This window comes from Thunnus albacares, chromosome 8 (assembly GCF_914725855.1).
Source record: "Thunnus albacares chromosome 8, fThuAlb1.1, whole genome shotgun sequence".
In the NCBI taxonomy this organism is placed as follows: domain Eukaryota; kingdom Metazoa; phylum Chordata; class Actinopteri; order Scombriformes; family Scombridae; genus Thunnus; species Thunnus albacares.
In genome coordinates, this window is record NC_058113.1 from 12,341,837 (window position 1) to 12,365,160 (window position 23,324).

General features: G+C 38.1%; 1 protein-coding gene across 1 annotated transcript in view; it reads right to left on the reverse strand.

The window, feature by feature from the left end:
- Nucleotides 1-23,324, reverse strand: part of adcy2a (adenylate cyclase 2a) — a 65,842-nt gene that overhangs the window by 14,391 nt on the left and 28,127 nt on the right. Inside the window, exons 4-18 of the mRNA XM_044359876.1 lie at nucleotides 13,942-14,091; nucleotides 11,055-11,203; nucleotides 10,815-10,926; nucleotides 9,438-9,565; nucleotides 8,302-8,460; nucleotides 7,924-8,056; nucleotides 7,659-7,835; nucleotides 7,511-7,554; nucleotides 7,244-7,324; nucleotides 6,648-6,717; nucleotides 6,306-6,403; nucleotides 5,984-6,068; nucleotides 3,239-3,376; nucleotides 2,041-2,160; nucleotides 1,735-1,919 (exon numbers count right to left, since the gene is read on the reverse strand). Of these exons, the coding sequence (XP_044215811.1) occupies nucleotides 1,735-1,919; nucleotides 2,041-2,160; nucleotides 3,239-3,376; nucleotides 5,984-6,068; nucleotides 6,306-6,403; nucleotides 6,648-6,717; nucleotides 7,244-7,324; nucleotides 7,511-7,554; nucleotides 7,659-7,835; nucleotides 7,924-8,056; nucleotides 8,302-8,460; nucleotides 9,438-9,565; nucleotides 10,815-10,926; nucleotides 11,055-11,203; nucleotides 13,942-14,091 (1,829 nt within the window). The remainder of the gene's footprint in view (nucleotides 1-1,734; nucleotides 1,920-2,040; nucleotides 2,161-3,238; nucleotides 3,377-5,983; nucleotides 6,069-6,305; nucleotides 6,404-6,647; nucleotides 6,718-7,243; nucleotides 7,325-7,510; nucleotides 7,555-7,658; nucleotides 7,836-7,923; nucleotides 8,057-8,301; nucleotides 8,461-9,437; nucleotides 9,566-10,814; nucleotides 10,927-11,054; nucleotides 11,204-13,941; nucleotides 14,092-23,324) is intronic.

Below are 23,324 nucleotides of genomic sequence, written 5' to 3' on the forward strand. Positions count from 1 at the left end.
AGCATATATCACTGCTTGGCTGTGCTTTGCTCCACATGGCCAGTAATGTGGAACATATCCATGGGTGTGACATCTCTCTTTACTGTGGCTCAATGAAAGTGTTTTCATTCTTTATTACCTCATTAGGATGTTAATCCTCACTAAGCAGTTATTTTCTTGGTCTGTTGGCAACACAGGATGTGTGAATGTGGTGGAGAATGTAAAATGGGTTGGCTGATTTCACCCACCGGCTTGACTTACCCCGTTCTCCCCTATATGATGTTCCGATACATAAAATCCGAATACAATCCCAGTATTTGACCATATAAATGTAACTCGCCTTTACATTCATTCCTAGCAGTTTTACATTGTTATGGACATAAACTTTCAATAAAACTCTGGTTTATAATATGGCAAAAAGCAGGGCCAATTGTTTCTGCTGCCGAAGGCAAAGAGTGGGAAGTAGTTAATGACTGATGATGTCTATCTGACCAAAATGTTGCATTTATAATCATGTGAGCCAGTTAACAGTGTGTGGAATACTTTCCAAATAAAAGACTATCATTTTTATTTCCAGTTATCATCACACAGTTATCTCATGTTATTCTGAGCTGCAGTGATGGAATCAGAGTGTAAAATCATCTACACTGTCAGCTGTCACTCTGGGGATAAAAATATACTTTGCACAATTAAAATGCAGCTAAAATCATCATTAGGTGTTTAGTATTGTAAATGATCTCTCCGTTTGTTAAAAGCTCTGTTTTAAAATCAGTGGAAATAGAAAGCTCGGAACAATAACATTTTTCTACTGATCTATAAAAATATATATTGCTCTTTTTTACTTGTCACTTTATTCTAAACTCAGGACTTTTGTCCATATAGGGATCCTGTGGGAATGATGACCCCTTTTTTCCAGTGATCTGATTGGTCAGTGGTCAGGGTGTTGACAGGTTGTGATCTGATCCTATGAAGTTAACCTGCTCTGGAGCAGTGTCAGTATATGCTATCTCAGTATCTATGCTGGGACAACACATGAAATGTACAAATGTGTTGGATGCAACATTATCTGCTCAAAGTGTGGGGTGGTGACTCAATAAAATATCTAACAAATACATGGGAGTCTCTCTATTAATCAAACGCAAAAGGAGTTTGGTACACTGAAATGTTATGTGAATCTGTGTAATATATATAATTATGGTATAACACAACAATCTTGCTATCATTTGTATAAATTGTACTGTAGCATTACACCTGCAGTGCACTAACCACAGTATGTCAAAACTAAAGAAAGACACTTGATGTGTCTGAAGCCAGTTTGTGTTAAGAGGCTATCAGTAGATTGTTGATGTGTACTGCATATTTTCTGTAGTTTCACTCCCCATCTACTGGGGCTTCGGGGTAGAAAGAGGTTGAAAAAGGTTGTGTAGAAAATATTGACATGGTGAGAAAGAAAGTTTAGAGACAAAGAAGTTTAAGTGGTTCTAGCACCTGCAAGGGATGCCCCCTGGGTGCCTCCATTTAGAGCTATTTTTGACCCAAATGACTGGAAGGGGACCTTGAGGTAGACCTTTTACCTTCCTATTACTCTGTCTCTTCATATCACTGCGGTTTCCCATTTACTCAGAATCCCACAGAATGAACAGCACCACCATCACAACAATTTCTTACCTCACACTGTCTCTTTACCCACCATGACTCTTTATAGCACTCTCTCATGCTCCCTTGAACAAAATCTGCTTGTCACTGTACACCTACCTGTCCAAGCTTTCAGTTTTGTAGAGGAATCTGCTATATTCATCCAGCAGCGAAGCGTGCGTTTGTAGAATAATGATGTTGTAAACCACCACGGCTGTCAACATAATAATCATCTTCAGCTCATAGTTTATCCTCAGGAACACCGAGCATGAGATTAGGCCCAGGATACAACTGTAAATTAAATACTAGACAAACAGGCAGAAGGTGAAAGAGACAGAGCCAGATTGACAAATACTTATTCAAATACAAGTTATCAGAGACAATAATACAATCACAAAGAAAAATAATAATAATAACTTTACTTACAGGAAGGTAGAAATTGTTTTTGCCGGTAAAGGCCACTAGTTGTCCATAAGGGTAAAACAGTGTTTCATTGGATGAATTGTAAACGGGAACTGGAGGCAACACATTGTCTTCCAAAAAGAACTAGAGCAAACAGAGAAAACACAAAGCCAACAAAAATGAAGGTAGGACAAACCACAAAATCTCTATTCACATTCAAATTCTGTACACACTTTCTCTGTGTGTTTGCCTCTAACGTCTGCATGTGAAAGAGAAGCTAGTCTACATTGTACTTGCAAGAGGAAAATAGAATCTTGTTAGATAAGAGGCCAATAGTGACAACCATTCAATAATGTCCTTTAAAGTGAACCTGCAGGATAAGATGAGGATTGGCTGCCCCACTGAGCAAAGTTAATTTGGTTCATCCGCCCTGAGCGACTGACCCACGTCATGCGCAAAACAAGATTATAATCTCTGGAAACGATTCGTGTGAAGGTCTAAACCAGGGTCCTGACACCGTGCTTTATCATGCAACTTCACCAAAAGCCTCAGGCTACTATTCCACCTTTACCCAAGCCTTTTTTTGGTCTTTCTTCTCTGAACAGAAAATAAACCTAAATCAGATAACCTGAAAATTAAAGGAGAAGCACAAAATAACAATAAAAATGTTCTATACAGTGTTCCTTTATCTGTACATGCAAATGGTGTTGGCACTGTTAAGCAGGGGAACCATAATCTTCACGTTAGAAAAAGCTGACAGATAGACTGCCTGGCAAAAGAAAACAAAGAAGATGTTTTCCTGTAGTTGATTGTGTGGCGAAATATCCAATTTGTCTGAGGCATAATAAACAAAAGAAATGGAAAGCATATAAATAGTACATTAAAATGCTGGTGCATCCACAGCCTCAATCATGACTGAGACATATTCACTGCTGGGGCACTACATCCTTTTTTTCTGTAGCAAGAAATAAAAATTAGTAATTTTTAAATGAACAAAATTCAGTACATACATCCTACTAAGTTTATTTGATGCTCAATAAATAGGATTTTGCATTATTTGCTTGTGTGACAATACGTTGGATTCCATTACCTTCTAATTACACTGCAGTTAAAAAGAGAGTGTGTGTGCCATCTGATTGTTTGTGATACTTCTCTCCCAGTGAAGCATAATTGGTGTTACCCCCTCCCTCACTGCAGTACCTAGCTACACATAAAAGCTTACCATGTTGAAGACTGCCATTATGAGTATTAGAGCTGTGGTTGTCATGGTGAGAGTGATGCGGGGCCATGGCTTGTTGGCAATAATGACTGATGACCTCAGCAGCCACATCCAAGAAGTGGGGACGCTTTTACTGCAATGCTGCAGGGACACATACATACAACAGACATATACAAGAATGTATGAATAGAAGTATAAGAGAGGACTTGGGAGCACATATGCATATGAACAGACATATGAAACAATACATAAGTATCACACATTGAAGCACCTGCTACTGATTTACTCCCAACAATGCCAGTCAGCCAGTAGGATTAAGAGGCAAACAATTATGAAACATAGGGTCCTATCAACCTAATCATGCATAGTATAATATTTCAAAACATTTCAAACCACATGCAATAATGGCGCCATAAAATGACCACTGCAAGTGATTCCATCATGTTTCAAATGAGCAATCAGTCTATATAGTTTCCCATAAGCCCTCCAGTTAGACTGCAGTGATAGCTCTCAACTACAGGGGGGTTGTTAAATAGCATCCACCTCCTGCTTCACTAATCAAATCATTATAACTGAGTGCAAGGTTAGTATGTTTTTAAGAGCAGTACAGACCGTGCAATCATGTTCCTCATTTAAAACAGCAATGCTTAACCTGCGGCCATACACAAAAGCCATTATCATTGTAATATGTTTATGTACTGTTTATTACTCTGTTTTTGTGGATGGACAATGCAGGAATGAAGTCTTCCCGAGCTTCAGTAAATGCTGGCTGCGCTAGTTACAGTCAATTGCTTTTCCTTTTTGCAGTACTGCCTTCAGCTGAATGTGTTTCATAGTGAAACAATGACAGTGAAAGCCCAAATCGTTTGCCTGATCATCTCAGAGCAATATCTGAGCATCACTGGGCCTGAGTGGATGTGACATTTGAATAGCTCCGGGATGTACATCACAATATAATAAACTAAGGATAGCAGACTGTATTATGCACCGGAGGAATCAACAGAAAGGTAGAGCCATTGTTTTGGAAACAGGGCATTTGCAATTTATACCTAAATACCAGCAGCTCAAATGATAATATGTATGACGTGAATGAGAATTAAAATACGAAATAAGAGAATCTGCCAGGGCTGATTTAAGCAGAAGATGTCAAGTTACAGAACCTGCAGAATATGCAAGTCAGTTCATCCAATAACCACGTTTGATCTTTCTAAGGTGCCCACAAGCATTCCCTCCTAAACAGTGACAGGTTTCTGCAAGAAATGCTAAATAGACGAATACCTTACTTTATGACTGAGAATGAAAAAACTAAGTTCATGCATAGTAAATCATGCTGGTGTTTTGCTGCAACTGTGAAAATTCAACTGGCTGGGTGGTTTTCAAATGGTGTCCAAACTTGTCTAAGAGAAGAAAAAAAGTAGTTTGGATTTAATATCTTCCTGTCTTCAGCCTTCAATGATAAAATCCAACAGGGATCAAATGATTGATCTTAAAAATTATACAATCCTCACTCATGAAAAAATATCTGGATCTGAGGCAGTCAGAGTTCAAAGATTTGACATTTTACACTTCACACACAGCGAGCTTGTCTTTAAATTTTACAGTGTGAGACTCAGGATGATTTCTCGATGATCTCCTTGTGACAAGCGGCTGGGACTAAGGAACTGAACGTGTGCTTGAAACTGACAAACAGGCTTCTGCAACTCAAGGAAAAGACATGTGCCTTAATAATAGCATCTACTGTTCCTATTTGCAAAGGATCCAAGAACCCCAGATGTTTCTGAGTTTTAACACACAAACCCTGGAATAAGATTTCATTGGTGTGTGCAAATTCAACAAAAAGTAGATACTGACATGACGACATGAACTAAAGCCCAGCAACGCCAAATCAAGTTGACAAAACACAGTGGGACGCTTTTAAACTCTTGCTATCGAGTGTTGTTTTTGAGCCTTGGGCATCATCCACAGGGAGCACAGTTCAGAGCCAAGCAGCAGATTCTAACTTGCAAAGAACTAAACATCAGACAATGGGTGGAATAGGTTGTTTAGGCCTGCGGCTTATGGAATTTTAGAGTACCTTTAATGTTTTAATACTCATTTCTTTTTTTCCTCTTCCCTTCATTCACTGCCCTTTTCTAGTCTTTCATTTATTTTTACTAGACAGTGAGTATCACAGAGCAGTGTTTAAAGCCCTAGGCTATCTTCCAGCAGCTATATATAACTCCAGAGGCAAAATCTAAAGACATGAGTGCCTGTTCTTTCATTGATGACATAACTCCCCTTATAAAGCAAAGATTTGATGAGCTGTGGATCCCAAAATCACAGGACATATAAAAAAATGTTGGTGTTTAAATCCAGCAAAAAAGATGAAGATAAAATGTTCTTGGTAAAACATTTTAACTGTTGGATCTATGCATGTTTATGTTGCCTCAAAATCTTCCAAAGCATCCAACAAAGCAGTGATGTGCACAGACTCTAAGGGGCAAAGGGGTGGTGCACCTCTTTCATGCATGGGATCAGGGTTAATTTTTACAACAAGGGCTCTTAAGGGGCTGTTAAGCTGGCCAGAGGGGCATTTAGACCACTAAAGTGCCTAACGTGTGACATTGGCAATTAAGCATGAAAGTGTCCCATTAGAGAACATACGCATCCTGATTAGATAAAGGCTTCAATATAAAAGGACAGTTTGAAAATGGCACTGCTAAACAATGATGTTTGCTGTAAATGGTTTTACTGAAACACACCACTCACCAGGAAGTGTCCAATGAAACATATGAAGAGGATCAAGGAAAGGATAAGAAAAGCCATTCCAAAGGATATTCCCAAGACAGTTGTCCTAAAAAAATATGATAAAACATCAAGTTCACCAAGTTTAATGTCATTGTGTAAACATTTTTAGAAACACTACCCTTTGCACAAAATTATATCAAGGCACAAAGACATAAGCAAAGTTTAGTTTAGTCATTTATATTGCATAAAAATAAATGCACATGCTTTTTTCCACATCAACACAGAGTTATTTATGATAACAGCAATGTTATTTCTGGTATATTGTTATATAGAGAACACATACTTTGGCAGGACGAGAATCTGCACAATGAAAATGCAGAAAAAGATCAAACAGGCGCAGGTGACATAGTATTTGAAGGCCGGCAAGATTGTTGCTCTGTACTAAAAGGATAAGAAGGTCAAGTTTCAATAAAAGACCTTTAAAACTGATATTCAAGCTACTTCAAAAGCTCCTCAACTGCACACTCAGAAACCACAAGTCTGCAATTTACAAGATTTCAGAGTAAGCGTAAGTGTAGGCAAAAGAAAAAGCAGTAACAATATGTTCTATAATTCTCTTTGAAACAACTACTCCTATACACCCACTGGGTGTGAATGATGCCAATTTACTTGTGCTGCCTCTTACCTCCTTCTCCAAGGATTTGTTGTGAAAGAACAATGATATTCTTTGGATGTCCTCAGACTTGAGCCACTGTCTGGAAACATAGAGAACCATTATAGTATAGGTAGAGAGGAGAATGTGTACATTATTAAAATAAATAGGATGTGTAAGATCATATATTTTTTGAGAATGTTCAACTGGGATGTGGAATCAGCTCTCCTTGAAATTAAAGAGCATCTTAACATCCCCTGAAAATCTTGTCTTATCACCTTGCTGTAGTGATGTAGTGGTGTACTCCAGGACCCAGTGACATCACTGTTGGGTGTGGTTATAGGTGCAACAACACCAAACCACACCCACCAGTGATGGTCAGAGGTTAAACAGGCTTGAAACTTTCAACCAGAGAGGGCAGGAGTTAGCACAGATTTTCAGTCTGGTGTTACTCTTTAATGGGATACATGCTATAATTTGTCTTAACAATTCCACGTTTCATTAGCTGCAGTTCTTGAAAACAGATCATCTTATCAGTATTAGGATAATTTTCAAAACATTCTGCATATACTTTACTTTTTGCATCGATAATATAAAAATGAATAATGTATCTGTAAAATGACCCTTACTTCTGCGAATTTATCCCATCAAAGGTCCTGATCATCCTCTCGTTAAGTTCCTCCTCAAACCGTTTCTTCTGAGATTTTGTCCTTTAATGGGTAAAGAAAGAGAGACAGAATATCTTTTAATTTCACACAATATTAGACACACGTATCAAAGCCTTGAGCAGAAGTCGAGTCTTATTAAACATCTTGTCGTCTGTCGCAGTACTGTTAAGGGATGGGGATAATCCTGCCGCAGAAAATCATGCTGGAGCTGTAAAATGAGCAGCTTGCCTTTCTGATCTCCTCTGGAAGTGATACTGCCCCATTGGCACATCCTAGACAGACAGAAGTGAGAGGAGAGAGATGGGTTACAGCTGAACACACCTGAAGCCACACACTTACATCAAAACATACAGTACATATAGCAAACATTACATACAGCAGTGTTGATCTTCCCGTTCTCATTGGTCATGCTGTCTCTGTGATGTAGGTTGGCAAAGGGCTTGGCTGCTCCCCAGGACTCCAGGTAGCGGGTCATCCTGACTGAGGCTCTCATCTTTGCTCCGTATAAAGTGGGTCTGGGACGGTAATGATGCTGTGGGCTCCGACGCTCCACCTGAACAAACATGAAAAATGTGTCATTTATTTCATTTTATTCAATGTTAGAAAAAAAAGTCATTATTATAAGGTATATGCTACGGTACCTTTGGGTTGATGACCAGATAAGTGATGACTCCATGTTCCTTCAGGTAAGGGTCTCTCTCTTGTCCATCCCCATCTTCTACCTTATAGCTACCATTTAGGTGCTCCAGTGTTACTGAGGTGATGTGGACTCGCCTAACAATGAGTAGTTGTGAATATTAACAATGGATCCAGTTTTCTATGAATATTAATATAGGTGGTTATCCCCTTCAGCAAGCACAGACAGTAACAAACCAGACAAAAACAGATGTAGATAAAGTATTTAGGATTAAAGGTATCACGAAAAAAAAAACACTGATAAAAACACCACAAAATAATGTAAGTAATGTCACCTTATGCAAATGAAACAAGTGCTTCTCTTCTACCTCCATTTCACTCACCCTGGTACACCTCCAGCCTCCATATGGTTGGCCAGCGTGACATCATGTGACCAAACGTCATACTGCCATTTCTGAAGTCCAATCACACCACAAAGGACATTCCCTGAATGCACGCCAACACGCATATTGATGTCCACCCCTGTGGCATCTCGCACTTTCCTGTCATGCATCAAAACCAGACTTATTAATGAGGTGCAGCGGAGAAATACCGTCTATCTTGTTAGAAAAGAGAGCAAATGCTTCACAGTGAACTTGATAGCATATGCACAGAACTGACACACTGAAACCAGGTCTGTCAACCAGGTATGTTCATCCTCATATCCAATCTCCTTTGACTAAGATGGCCTTGAATGATTGCAGCAATCACACTCATGTGTTAATCTGTTCATAGTCAACTTAATAGCATGCACATAAAAACACTTATTTAAGGTCTTTCTCTCTTCATTAATTCTCTCACAGCCCCCCTGCCCCTTTGTGTCAGACTGATGCTTAGAGGTGAGATAGGACTTCACACTTACCAACACTAACCTTCAACACATTAAATTCAGCTAATTTTGCACTGAAGAAAAAAAACTCTACATCGGAGCTAAAGGTTAACAACTACTTATCATTACAGGTAGTGATGTTTCAATACATGCAGTTCAAAAAGCACTGTATTTAAAGGCATATCCTCACAATCTTTGAAATGCAGGTAGTCAAAAGCAGTACCTACAATTTCCAGAAGTGTAATGAGACTCTTGAGAGTCTTCAGGGCGTAGCTGAGTTAATAGACACAAGAATCAGCATGAAGCAAAATTTTCTGCACCGTAAGAAGCTTTCAATTTCTGCATTAAGTTTTAATGCGTATGCAGCATAATACTGCTGTGCATGTGTCCTCCTCCATTTTTTTTATCCACTGCATTTCAGGTCAGATATATTTGACATCAATGATGAAATCAATTTTGGTTTTTTATGTAATTACTTCAATGAAACCTTAGTGATCATAATAGCCTCTAATCCTTAGGTCTGCTGAACATTAGTACAGAGGTTGGAGTCTTGTATGATTAAGATGTACAGTAGCAGAGAGACATGTTTTTTTTTGTTTTTTTAGCGGGGCTGTCACAATTTAATAGCACTGTTAAGTAACTGGGACTTACTTGATGGCCTCGCACATGTCCAGACCCATTTTGACACAGTTCTTAGCGTGGTTCGGCAGGGACTCTGGAAGGCCGGATACACAGTAGTAACAGTCACCAAGGATTTTTATCCGCATACATTCATTTTCCTGCATATAAAAGATGGGACACAGGCTCAGATACCAGGGGTCAGATAATGGTCACACTGATGATCAGCAAGGCCAAGTTTTTAATTCAATCACATAACAATCCTTTGAAGGAAAATCCACCCTTAACATGCCTTGTAGCCACACTGTGTTCTACTCTGATGCACTGAGTAAAAAAAATCTCTATATTTGTCTCTATATTTTTCATTACTGTTATTTATTTATTATTTCCATTATTGCAAACATTTTAGTATTATTTTGTTTAGTATATTATTTTTAGTGATCATCCTTTGTCAAGACTGAAGATACTTTCCAACACACCTGCATCCGAGATAATTGTATGTGCAAATATCTCCTTTGAAAAAACTTTTTAGTACAGAAACATGCTCTTGGCTGATATCAAAACTTGATACAGTATGTTTACCGGTTATAGAGAAGGTTAATGAGTTTTGTATTAACCAGTATAAACCAGAAAGTCTTTGGGTATCTTCCTTGAGTTTGATAGTACCCCTGTTTTCCTTTTGGAGCAGCAGGCAGTCCTCAAGGGGTATACTGGTTGAAGTAAGCCAGGATTTCTATTGGTGTGAATGGTGAGTCTGGCGTGTGGAAATCAATGACTGATAAAAACAAGTCGCAACAATAGGATTTCTCCAGAGAACTCTTGGATAGCTGTCTTGGGTTGCAGGATCGCTAACTAGCTTTGACTGCTAAAAACAAGCCAGTTAGTGCTAGCAACTGGCACTGCTTGCGATAGTGAAGTCCATCTGTGTGTTTAAGTCTGAAGACAGCAATCAGAGGGCAAGACAAATCAGACAAATTGGGTCCAGGGTTTGGTAATCCAAAAAGCATCTGACAACAATCACTGAACAGATTTGATTATAGTCATTCAAAATGCAATAAGTCAAACAGAGATCTAGTGTTGTGCAGGGGTTTGTGTGTAACGTGACGGATGTTTAAGGTGGCTTTATTTATTTTTTGTGTGTGACACAGTTTAATGGTGTAGCCCTCCAATGAATATGAAAAAAAGGTCAAACAATATGTCTTATAATGAGTTCGGACATCTATTATGGTCAGAAATCAATGCTATGTGAAAAGCAAATATGCTAAACGTTATTTAATTAATTGAATACAATTGCTGGAAGAGACATCTTTATTTTGTATTTGAACAATAAATAAACATTCCCGAACTATTTATGCTTGCTTGGAACTTTGTTAGGATGTGTTATTTAGTGTCAAATGATGAAATGTTTACCTTGGCAATTTGATCAAATTTGCCAAACAGCTCATTCAACATGTGCACCAGCTCTCCAGGTGAGCAGTCACTGGCCAGCCGTGTGAATCCAACTATATCAGCATATAGTATACTAGAAGAGATGGAATATAATATATTATAATATAATAGCACAACACAGTTTGGTCTCACATATGTGCCTTACAAGTACAGTAAAGTACTCTTTGGTCACATTTGTAAATACAAATAAATAATACATGCCTGACATTAGTGTGTCTCTGGACATAGAGGTTGTGAAAATTGTTTGTGTTTTCAATTTGGCCAAAGTTTGGGCCCTTCAGTCTCTGGATGATCTCAGCTTTCATGACACGGGCGATGTGAGCTGGCAGCAGTGACAACAGGAGACGCTCCTGATGGCAGTAACACAAAGAAGAAGTCATACAGGGATGATCAGTAACATAAGGAAAAATACACAGATTATTTCACAACAATGAACATCTCTAACCCATACTATAAGGTTTCGTTTATTAAACCATGTCAATTTTGATCAGCCTTGTAACATCAAAACTAATAAATACTTTACCATAGCCTGTTGATTAGTTCCTTTACATGTACATTTACTACCACTTAAATGTGTGTGATAAAAAGTTGGCCCAACTGACTAATCACACAACAGTACATTAAAGAAATCTAAGGCTGACACATACAAAAAGAAGCCCAAATGTTTTTTAATTTGTTTTGGTCTCAGAGTATATTGTCACGTTCCCTCTTGACCCCCACTGTTTGCCAGTGGCATGACACAAATTGAACTGTGATTAGAAGTAATAAACACTGCAAACAAAAACAAAGCTTTGACTTTAATAACAAAACAAACTTTCAGATGCAAAGTTCAGATATTGATGTAATCAAAAGATTATCACGGGGGACCTTGACTTGTCCCTGAAAAAGTTTTAAATGTTCAGCAAAATTATATTTAATTGAATTCTGTCCTAATTTAATTCTGAAGCATTAACCTTTGATGACTGGAGAAGACAAAAAGCTGTCGCCAGCTTCTATTACTGCTGAGTGAAGGTTAATTGGGCACTAGATCGTGTCAGGTTGACTTCCTGTAACTCTAAGTAATGATCAAAGTTAAAAAAATGTAACGCTGCTCATATTTTATTTACAGCCACCAAAAGACAGACTCAATCTCTATTTGCAACACTTTTCTTTTATTTACTGGTAGCTTAACCATCTCTCTGTTTCTCTTTGAGGCTATTGTAGGTTTTACTCTAAGCCAACCTGCCCAGCAGTTAGCAAATACAACTCAGCTTGAGTGAGGAGAAGTTTAACATTGCAGAAAACACTTAATTAAGCCAATGTCACTTCCAACTTGACAAGTGTTCTGCTCCATTGATCATCTCCCTGCGTTGTTACTGAGGCTCAGAGCTACATGAAGAAGAGGCTCATGGTGGTTGCTAACAAACGCTGCCAGGGCTTTGGGTTTATGATGGATTCACATAGTTCCCCTCGGACCACTCATACTGAAAATGTATGCACTCACTGTACTGCAGGGCACTTTGGATAAAAGCATGCAGCAAACAGCATATATTATGAGTGCGCTGAGCACCCAAGAGAAATGTGTCTCTGCACAGTTACTACCATCTGTTGCAGGCAGCACTAGCACTCCAGGGCTACTGCGAAATGCTCCACCCAAGGCATTTTCAGCTTCACTCACGGCAGTAGTAACAACACAAGCTGGAGTCACCATAGGGATAACCACCAAGCTTGGGTTTTCAAAACAGCTGGATTTACCATCATCTCACTGAAAAGCAATAGCTACATAAAAGCTACAACTCCAGCAGCTGCAGTAAAAAGCCTGCTACACCCAAGCTTCTCACAGCAGTGAGTTTTAATCAACACCTTGCTAACTTCTCAAAGGAAGCCATGCTGCACATAAGCAGCTGCACCTGCATTAATCGTACTAACCAACTTTACACACAGCATGCAGAGAAAAGCATACACAAATATAATGTTGCTGGCTGATGGCAGATCATTAATAGAAGAAAGTGTTTTGGGAAATGGCATCTGCACACAAACAGCATTCAACAATTTCATGAAAATAAGGTGGCCAAGAAAGGTGTTTTAAAAAAGAATCCAACAGATTAATGTAAAAAGATTAAACTAAAGACAGAACTAAAGGCTAAGACATAACTATGTTTGTAATACTTTTGTTTATTAATTGTGCATGGTAGGAAAAGGAAAAGAGGAAGTGCGTCCCTTTAGTAACAATGAGACCCATCACTACCAAGGGTTTTGTGGAAATCATTTCTCCAGTGTGAGGTATTGTGTGACCAGCATTTAACAAACGTTGTAGCCTTACATTAGTCAATGTAATTTTGAAAAAGTTACCAAAAGTTACCAATGGATAATATATAGCTGGTCTTGAGCAGATCTATATTCCATTAGACTCACTTTAAAAGAGTCCCTTTTTTGTTGCAGATGAATTTTTTGTTGCAGATATTCCCATTTGTTATGAATCAACTGCAAAGATATCAACCAGCAGACATTGAATGCTAAACAGCTTTTACTACAGAGAGTTTAGCACATGTGGTAAGCTCCAGGGACTTAACATAATCGTCACACTAACTGAGGTCATTAACAATTACCACATTCTGTAAAAAGGCAACCCCTGACACCAATCCCCGAGCAGATACTGTATGTAGTAAATATTTGGCACCGTCAGTGCAGCGCAAGTATATGAGACACATCGACACTGATAAAACAAAAATCTGCTTTAAAATGCAGTGAGTTGCAGTGAGGATTTTTAAGTTAAAATACTTAAGGATTTCATTCAAATGTTTTTACAAGATTTTATGTAGTGTGATTAAAATATATATTTTACTCTGGATTAGATATTTTTCTCCAACTCTTGACACAAGAGTGCCATAAAACGGTTTTAATGTATTGTTTGCTGCCTTACAGACATTGTCGTCATAATCATCATTATCATCACTGCCACACTCTGCCCATCTGTCTTACATAATACGTTCCTCATGCCCATCATTCATTACTGGAATCAACACCATCCTTCATTACTACTCAATCACTCACTGCCCACCTGACTTCCTCTGGCACACTGCTCATTTAGACTTGTTGACCACTTTACCTGTTGTCTCTTCTCAAACTCCAGTTTAATGGGAGATTTTATGCAGTTGCAGGTGTCCTGGTAAGTCTGTTTCAGTGCCAACTCCATCAGATGTTTGTGGTATGCCCCCGCCATGTTGCCACACATGAAAATAATAATATTGGCCAAAATCTGTATAGGGACAGAGGACAGACAAAGCTAGAATTAGATAAACATTAAACAAAAAACCGCCTGGCATATATTTGATAGAGCATAAACAAAGTCATAAAAGGAAATACATTCTCCATTTACTGCCTGTCGGTGTGTTATCTACAGTAGATATATAAAGCAGGCAGTGTCAGAGAATCTGATCTCCAGTGGACCCAGTGTGAAGACAATTGTAAACCTTCGATCATGAATCAAATTTTCATGTTCAAACGTGAAAATTGTAATGTGCTTTAATGATCCTGTCCTGAGAGGTTAATGGATTTTTATGACATATGGATCCAAAGCTAGAAATAGAACAAAAGCTTTTCCTCAAGGATACAAGGCACTGACAACTGAGATCCTGCTGTGATGTCGACATCCAGTACTGCATGCCATATTGAAAGGGAGAGGCAATGTGGCATCCATAAATAACACTGGCTAATTCATTTTGTGAATCAGTTATTGAGAGGAGACAGTTTCCACACACTAATCACCTCAGAGATAGAGAAATACAGTCCAATGGTATGAAAACTAGAATTAGATGTGTGTGACTTCTTTTACTGCCCCTGCTACATTGTTGATTGCCTAATAATAGCGTCATGTATTCCCCACATCCGCTTTACTGTGGCTGGTTCAAACTTTTTCCCTACCCTTCTGAAGAAATGAAAAAAATAGAGATGAAAACTACATCATAAATAAATCCAGTTTGCTAATAATGTGACCACTCCTCTCATCTATATAAATAGAATTTCTCATATTCAGGTCCATCACACGCAAGGAGGCCTGTATGTTTCTTAATTAGTGTGATTACAGCAAACACCCCATCTCACTACAGGCTCCATCTGACTATGGCATGGCTTAAGGGACAAAACGGTTGTTCATCATAGTCCAACTTGAATAAAGATCAGTGATGATACAGATCATCTGGAATGCAATCAATCTTAATTGTATTACTGAGATAAGTAATTTTACTAATGAGTAGCCAACATTTCCTGTCACAGTGTACTACACCTATGTTATAAATCCAAACTTAGTTTAGTAAAGAATATCTAGAGCTAAAGTTTGACATTTGAAACTCAATAAGATGACTGCTGCAAAAGGCCTGTGAACTTAGTAATCTCCCAACTTTTAACAAGTCCAATTCTTGTAGTTTTTACCATCACAATCACCTTTATAATTGCTGATATCCATAAATCTTGGTGATGTCTATCAATAAGACAGTGATAGCTCTGGATTTGGTACTTTTATTTTTATGTCTGGCACAAAATTCATATTATTTCAGTGAAAACAAGCTGACTCAGCAGTCAGCATTAGAGCTGCAACGATAAGTCAATTAACAGAAAATTAATTGCCAACAATTTTGATAATTGATTAATTGTTTGGAGCCATTTTTGCCAAAAAATGCCAAAAAATTCTCTTGTTCCAACTTCTTAAATGTGAATATTTTCTGGTTTCTTTAGTCCTCTTTTACATTAAACTGAATATCTTTGGGTTGTGGACTGTTGGTTGAGACAAAACAGGACATTTTAGTTTGCATCATGAGTTTTGGGAAATGATGATCAACAATTTTCACAATTTTTCACAACAACTTATCGATTAATCAAGAAAATGTTCAACAGATTAATCGATAATGAAAATAATCATAACTTGCAGGCCTAGTCAGCATTAATAATTACATATGCCTAACCTTTTCTATCTGCCTCGATGGCAGGTGTTACACGGTGTGACCTTGACTACAGGAGCTCAATATGGTGATAACAGATAACTGAAGCATCCAACTCAGTTTTCAAATAGGCTTCCACTGTATCAGCAGTGAAGAGGATCCTAGTCTCACCTGGGTCCTTTTGTGTTTGTTTGTTTGTCATGTCTGTATTATCTAGCACAAGGTTTTTAGGCTGTGTGGTTCTAGCCATGGCAACACAGACTAAAACATCTCTCCAGCTATTGCATGGATTGCCATGAAAATTGGTTCAGACATTTGCGGTCCCCAAAGCATGAATCCTGATGATTTTGGAGATCTTCTGACTGTTCATCGAGCACCACCAGCAGGTCAACGTTTCAATAGTCCATGATCATATACCTTAAAACCTAATGACCAAAGTCCCATCAGTCTCAGCTATAATTTGAGCTTCAGTTTTCCATAAAATGCTATCCAGCTCATGTTAATATGTTTACATACAACACAGAATTACACACAGCTAAAGTTCAGCATCCTGACCTGGGCTGTTTTTTTTTTGTTTTTTTTTGTCGAAACATTTTGACCTTGTTGTGACAACAGATAAAAACCTCCAACTTTCCCCTACAAGTCTTAAAGAGCATCGTGACTGTGCCTGTAGAAGGTTGTGTTCTGGCTCACAACTGTTTGGACTGTTGTCAAGCTCAGGTGGGAAAGACGCTCAGCCATTTTCATCTGATATTCAGAAAAGATAGAGTTAATTTACTAACTAGTAAGGCAAATCATTTATTATTTTGAGATGCTTGAAGCACCAAATTTCAAGTACAATTTTCAGTCCAATTTCTATCTATTGCACACACTTCCTCACTCACTCACTCACTTTCACTCTCTCTTATTCATTTGATGAAAAGTGAGACAAGTCTGACATAGTAAAATTGAATCTGACACATCTTAGAATGGCCACCGTATAGAAGACACATTCTTTTGGTTTTGGTAACCACTTGTGAGAATCAAGAACATTAGCAAAGATGTCTACATTTTTCAACCATTCAACAATTTTCTGTTTTGATGTGGAAACAGAATTTCTGCCTCACATGGCCACAAGCATACATGTATATGCTGTCCTGTTTTCACAACTATACTCATCCTCTGGACTCACTCTTCATTCAACAGATATTTCAATAAAAGAAGAATAAGTGATGTATTTATGGCACACACTTTATGAGATGCTTACAAACAAGTCATGCTGTATTATAATCAGCGGGTTTGATAGACATGGGGATGGTACTGAAAGAAATAGATGAATAGAAAAAGCTCCAAGGACAATCATAAAGGTAATGGCAATTGTATTGCATGTCTGCGTGGGCAGAACTCATCTCTTACATTGAACCTCTTTTTTTCGGTCACTGTCCAACTATAACAGCAGAGAACAGAAAACAACAAACTGTTGTGTTAAATATGACACATGAGGATAAACGCCTTCACCAAACCTCATCACTGTGCCCACAGAGTGCAAATTGCGATCTGTGAGAGGTGCAGTCTATTCTGTTTGTTTTTTTTATTTCAAAACAGTGCTTTATGTTCATTTACATGCATCCCTCGTGGCAGCACCACACAGGAAGCTCCATTAGAGGATCTATTATGATGGGATGTGGCCTAGTGATGACAGGTGAATGTATAAAGACCCAGGAGCCCTGATAACCTTGAGCTCAATATTTCGCAATTTAAAGCAAATGGACAATTTAATGGTCCCCTCCCATTGTATTTTAAAAAGGGAATATTATCTACCTCTCCTTCACACTCTTTCCTGCAGTTTCCCATTTTCTCGTTTGCCAGCCTCATCTCATTCTCACCAATTTCCCTTTCACATCTCTTGTCTTTCTTTCCAGCATAATGGTGACCTTATTGTCACAGTGACCATTGGCAATTTGCTCTCTCTCTTATCTGACGTAAATGTGCCCAACAGATTTACATTACTGCACCTGGACAATAAGCCTGTGACCTTTTGCACAAAGAACATGTTTTATTTCATTATAATTCTCAGACAGAGCAAAACAGAAGTTCAAAATTACATAGGGCCTACATCATGTATTTGTCTTTCTCACAGAAGTCTATAGTATTTGTCTGTACAGTATTACCAGCCTATTGCTGGTAAACAACAAAGGTTAGCTGTACATTGCATTAAAAAATTCATGTCATACTTTTAAAATGTTTATGGATCTTAAAGTATACATTGTTAAACCATTTAGAAAACATAGTCTAGAGCTGCCAGACAAAAATAGGCACATACAAAAATAAATACACACACACACACACACGCACACACACGCACACACACACACACACAGTACCAAGAATGAGAAAGTGTGACCAAACCTTTGACCTGTACTACACTTGTATACATAATATAACTATACCCCCCATAGATTGTCACAAACAGTTGCAAACACTGTCTTCCAGTTGTGCTGGCAGTGTCAGTGCTAACATGGTTACCTTTTGCCAACAGCAAAGACATGATACTTCCTGCTGCTCCATCTTGAATAACAAGACAATGATTACTCATCAGCAGTGTCCAATAAATGTTTCATAACTATGACCTACAGTGTGCAGTAGCTACACAAACAAGTCACAACCAATAATACTCATGATGAAAAGTACAAATGTATACAGTATCCTTACTGAGAAAACTGATTCGTATGTCCAGACACACACGCTGTTCTAAATATATATCAGATGAATGTATTAAACACTGTGAATACACCAGCCATGTAACTGTCTCCCCCTTTTTATTTGACAAAAGCAAACAGCAAGGGCAGAGGCCATGTGCATGAGTGTGGTCTGCTGGCTGACTTTATTTTCACATTTATTCAGTGTATTTGGGACAGACGCCCTCTTGCTGGCGACTGAATTTATTATCTCCTCTCTAAACATTTCCAAACACTGAAAGAAGACACACAAGCAGAGTTATTTTGTCCGCATTAAAGGCATTACATTCACAAGGCTGGCTTAAAGTCTGACAAAACAATCAATCAGAACTTTGTGCTGCAGAATAGTGCTCAGAGCACAGGGTCAAGACAAGCACACAGAACGACTGAAAGCAAACACTAGAGGATGGACTGGGGTCTTTGTAAGTTGCTTTATAAAAGGCCTTTCAAAGGTCCATATATTGTGCGCAATATTTTATAATCTCTCTTTAATTCACTCTAAATTATCACCATATTTAACTGAAAATACATTCAGCTACCCTTTCATTCTTTCTTTGTGAGCCTGAAGCAGGACTGTTGTTGCACTAGACATCCCAAAAGAATCAGCTTGAAGTACTTGCTTGCCATTTTGCAGTCCTCAAAACCAATGTGTGATGTCAGATGTAAATGATTACTTGGATGGAGATGGTGAAAAGGAGTCTAGCTCTGGGTAGATGGAAAATGTACTCTTTCTCTACCGGTTTTAAGAAGCAAGTTCACAAAAGTTTGATTTGCTACTTCCTGTGTACAGAGAGGTGACGATGCATAGATTGGTGGAGTGTACCTCTATTGCAGTTTATTTTATTTAAGCTGCAAAACCTGCAGTATGATATTTGTCAGCAGGCTGCAAAGCACAACATATTAAACCTGTTTTTAATACGTTTTGACTGACTCCTCATCCAGTGGACTGCAGACACAGTGGAGGAAAATACTTTTCAATAGTTGTCCTTATGGATAAAGTATTTGAACTGCAGGACAGATTACATTCAGTTGAACATGGGTGCGTTTCTTGTAGCTGACATCTGTTAGACAACACACTGACACCGATTAAGACCATCTCAAAGGTCAGCTGTGTGAATTGACTGGCCATGTGAATCATCCGTACCTCACTGGTACCCAATTACAGATAACAGCAGGGTTAGGTGAGGATGGCCTCTACACGGCTTTGAGCCACGCTAGTAAATTCTGGGATTATCTAAATCAGATACTAGCTAAGCCCTATGCAGGATATTATGCCTGTTATTATACCACCATGTGGAGAGGCAGACAACTGTCTAAGATCAGGGTGAAGGTGAATCTTGTTTTAATGACCTGTTGGCAACAGACATCCAGCAGATGGAGTTTAATGATCCCTACAATAGAAATTAACGTAGGCACAAATGAGCACCGATAAATTTGCTTTTTTACAAATATACCCTCTAATTTTAAGATAAAAAATAACAAGAAACATCTGAGCAATCATGCAAGCTGTCAAACAACACGGGTCAACAAAAAAAAATGTCCAAAATGAAAAAATACTATAACTCTCAAGAAAGAACTGCAGTAGGAAACTTAATTCCTGAGTGACATCTAACTTGCACATAAAAAAGAGGAGACATGAGTAACCAATGGAAGTTAAATATTAATTCAGCAATGGAAAAAAAACAACAATTTAGATTAAAATAAAGCCCTAGTTTCCCTCAAACAAGTAATACATGTATATGCAGCTGATACCACTGAGAGTGAAATTCTATCAGATAAAGCTTATACAGAGTGTGAGTGCTATGATGAATTATTGATGATTTTGCACTCAACAATTAATACTGAAGAATTCAAATGAAGGTTGCTTTTGGGTTAGAGGGAAGGTCGTGATATAAAAACATGACTACTTTTCAGTACTGCTGAGTTTAACACCAGTTTGGATAAAATCTGTACAAACATTAATTTAAAAAGTTGACTTGGAAAGAAGGGTCATCTTTTACATAATAAATATTTTATCCTTATAGAGCATTCAAATGCTGTAAAGCAGAGCTGTGTACTGAAAGAACAAATATACACTCACTGAGAAAAAATATTAATATGTTTTCTCATTTAAGAGAATGGGAAGGTGCGTCCAAATGTTTGACTGGTACTGTATGTTAACGGAGTGACAAAATATTAGGAATACTTTTCGTTTTAATGCTTTCTAGTACACCACAAGCACCCACTACGACCTTAATAATAAACATAAAGAAGAATTATCACTTTTCTGACAATGTCAACAAAAAACTGAAAATGAATAATGTAACCCAGGTTAAATAGTTTTAAGCCTCGTAATAGTAGAATTTATGGCAGAGCTGTTGTATTGGATTGCATTCGATTGCACAGGTGCTCTAATGAAGTGCTCAGTGAGTGTATTTTTACAATGAGTGGCTAGATCATTCTTTACATCATTTAGAAACAGAGAAGAATATAGTGTTGGAAAAATACCAATATGAAAATGTGGCACTGCATCACTGTTGCACACCATGCAGGAAAAAGTGGAATTGAATATTTCTAAATGTGCATAAATCTAGACCCAGCAGGGGGCTTTCACCTCTTCAATAAATGAGCTGGTTCATTAAGACTCCAATGAGCCAGCACTGTAAAGTTTAATGGACTTGACAAAGTGAAGATGTCAGCATGGTTCCTTCTCACTTAATACCCCCTGGGGAATTTGTATGCACACTCCAACAATGCACAAGAGTGTACACATTTAATGGCTGACATTTACAAATCCCCAGTAGGATGAGCTGGTGTTTTTTTTTCCAAGTTGCTGAGTGAGTCTGAAAGATATAAATTAACTGAAACTAGAGTTAATTAAAAACCCCAAGTACCACCAACGTTGGACTAAATGTGTGTGTGTGTGTCAGTGTCTGTCTGCATGCACATGCTTAGTTTTTAAGGGTCTTCATAGCTATACTTGGGCAACAATGTACTTTGAACAAGCAATGCCCATGAGGGTTTTATTTTGGAGTTATCCTTTTTAAGCCAAGCTGGTGAAAACTGACTGGTACAAATTCAGTGCAGTAAAATGTTGTGCTGTGCATCATCACTTAAACAGTAAACGGGCTAAATGAAGCACATGTGTGTATCAACAACAGGTAGAAAAATATCCAGAAGAAGTACTACAGCAAAACCAACTGGCCTTACTATTGCAGTCTTCAAGATGTTAGTTCTTCTCAACAATAGCGGTTGTTTCGACGATAGCAAAACATTTCTCATTAATCTTCTTCACTAAATCCTCCCCAACAGATTACAGTATCGTGAACCAATGACCTTTATATCCCCAACTCTGTAAGCAAGCAGCCAGACACTAATGAAAAATGCATTCAGAGATATTTTATTCATAATTCAAGTAGGAGTGAAGTTAAAATAACAGGTCAGCTTCTTAAATGCAAAGAGTCTTATAACCGCTATGTAAGTTGAATGCTAGTGGGTTTCTGAATTGTTGTCAGACAAAATAAAAAGTCTGATGGCAGCTCGGCTTCTGGCAATATTTTTGACATTTAAAAATGGAATGATTTTTTTTTTCCCACAACATCCAAAAATATCATAGACCAATTTAGAGTGCAAGTCCCTTGCTCCATAAAAATGATTTATACTATATATATGGACAGCATAGCCTCAGCATATTAATTAATATGCTATTGCTACAGGCTAAAACAGTTTACCCCTGCACTCCCTGAACAAATTACTTCATCAGAAAAAATAATCTTACATTCAATGTCCAACCAGAAGTGATTATTCAGGAGGGCAAAAAAATGTCAAATAGTGTAATAAAGTCAAATAGCATGTTTGCTATTTACAAGCTGATTGAACAGCATGTTGTAGCGCAATATATCCATCAGCCTCACCTTCGCAAATGCTACATAGAAAGCTGGAGAGGTGTTTTAGCTGCTGTCCCGCAGTTACCCTCTGACACATAAGCCTTAGAGCATCCTGTCACCTAGCCTCACTGCTCTTATCTCAAAAAGAGATAAGAGCTTGAGCCTGTCAGAGAAACAAGAGAAGGAAAATGCATGCACTCACTCTGACACACACACATACACACACACACACACACACATACACACACACACACACACACACACACACACACACACAAAAGTACAGATATATTGTAAGCACACAACGTACAGAACATTATACACCTGCACAGACAGAAAAACATGTACACTAGGAGTGAGCGATATGAATATTTGATTTATATTTCATAAAGTGATATAGTATTTTGGGGAGAAAAAACAAGTGAGGAGCTGTTTATAGGCAGATAAAATCAATACAACAACCAAGCAGAAATGTCTGCCTTTGGCTAATATAGCAAATTAAATAAACAAATCATGGCACCTCATCACATTGATGCAAAAATTATAATCTCATTTTGAGATAAAGCTGTGCTGCTCACTGATTGGCAACATTGTCCGCAATGACCTGATACAACCAGATATATTGAAAGGATAGAGCTACCATGGTATAAATACTGTAGATATGGTAAAATCTCTAAGGGTAGAAAAATGTGTATAAATATCGTCCAATGTTATAGTGCACACACGTCTAATAACACATATAATGTACATGCTATGCTGTACTGTACATGTTAGAAAGATTATGAACATTCAGAATGATCCTCAAACCTGAGGGAGATAGTCACTTTGTGCCCTTACAGACAGAGAGACAGATGGACAGATTACGTATGTCTCTACGTAGTGCATCTCACCAACTCACTAAAATGGAGCTCACATAATAGAAATACACGACGCATCATTTCCTGGCTCGATTTCAACGCACTAAGAAAATGG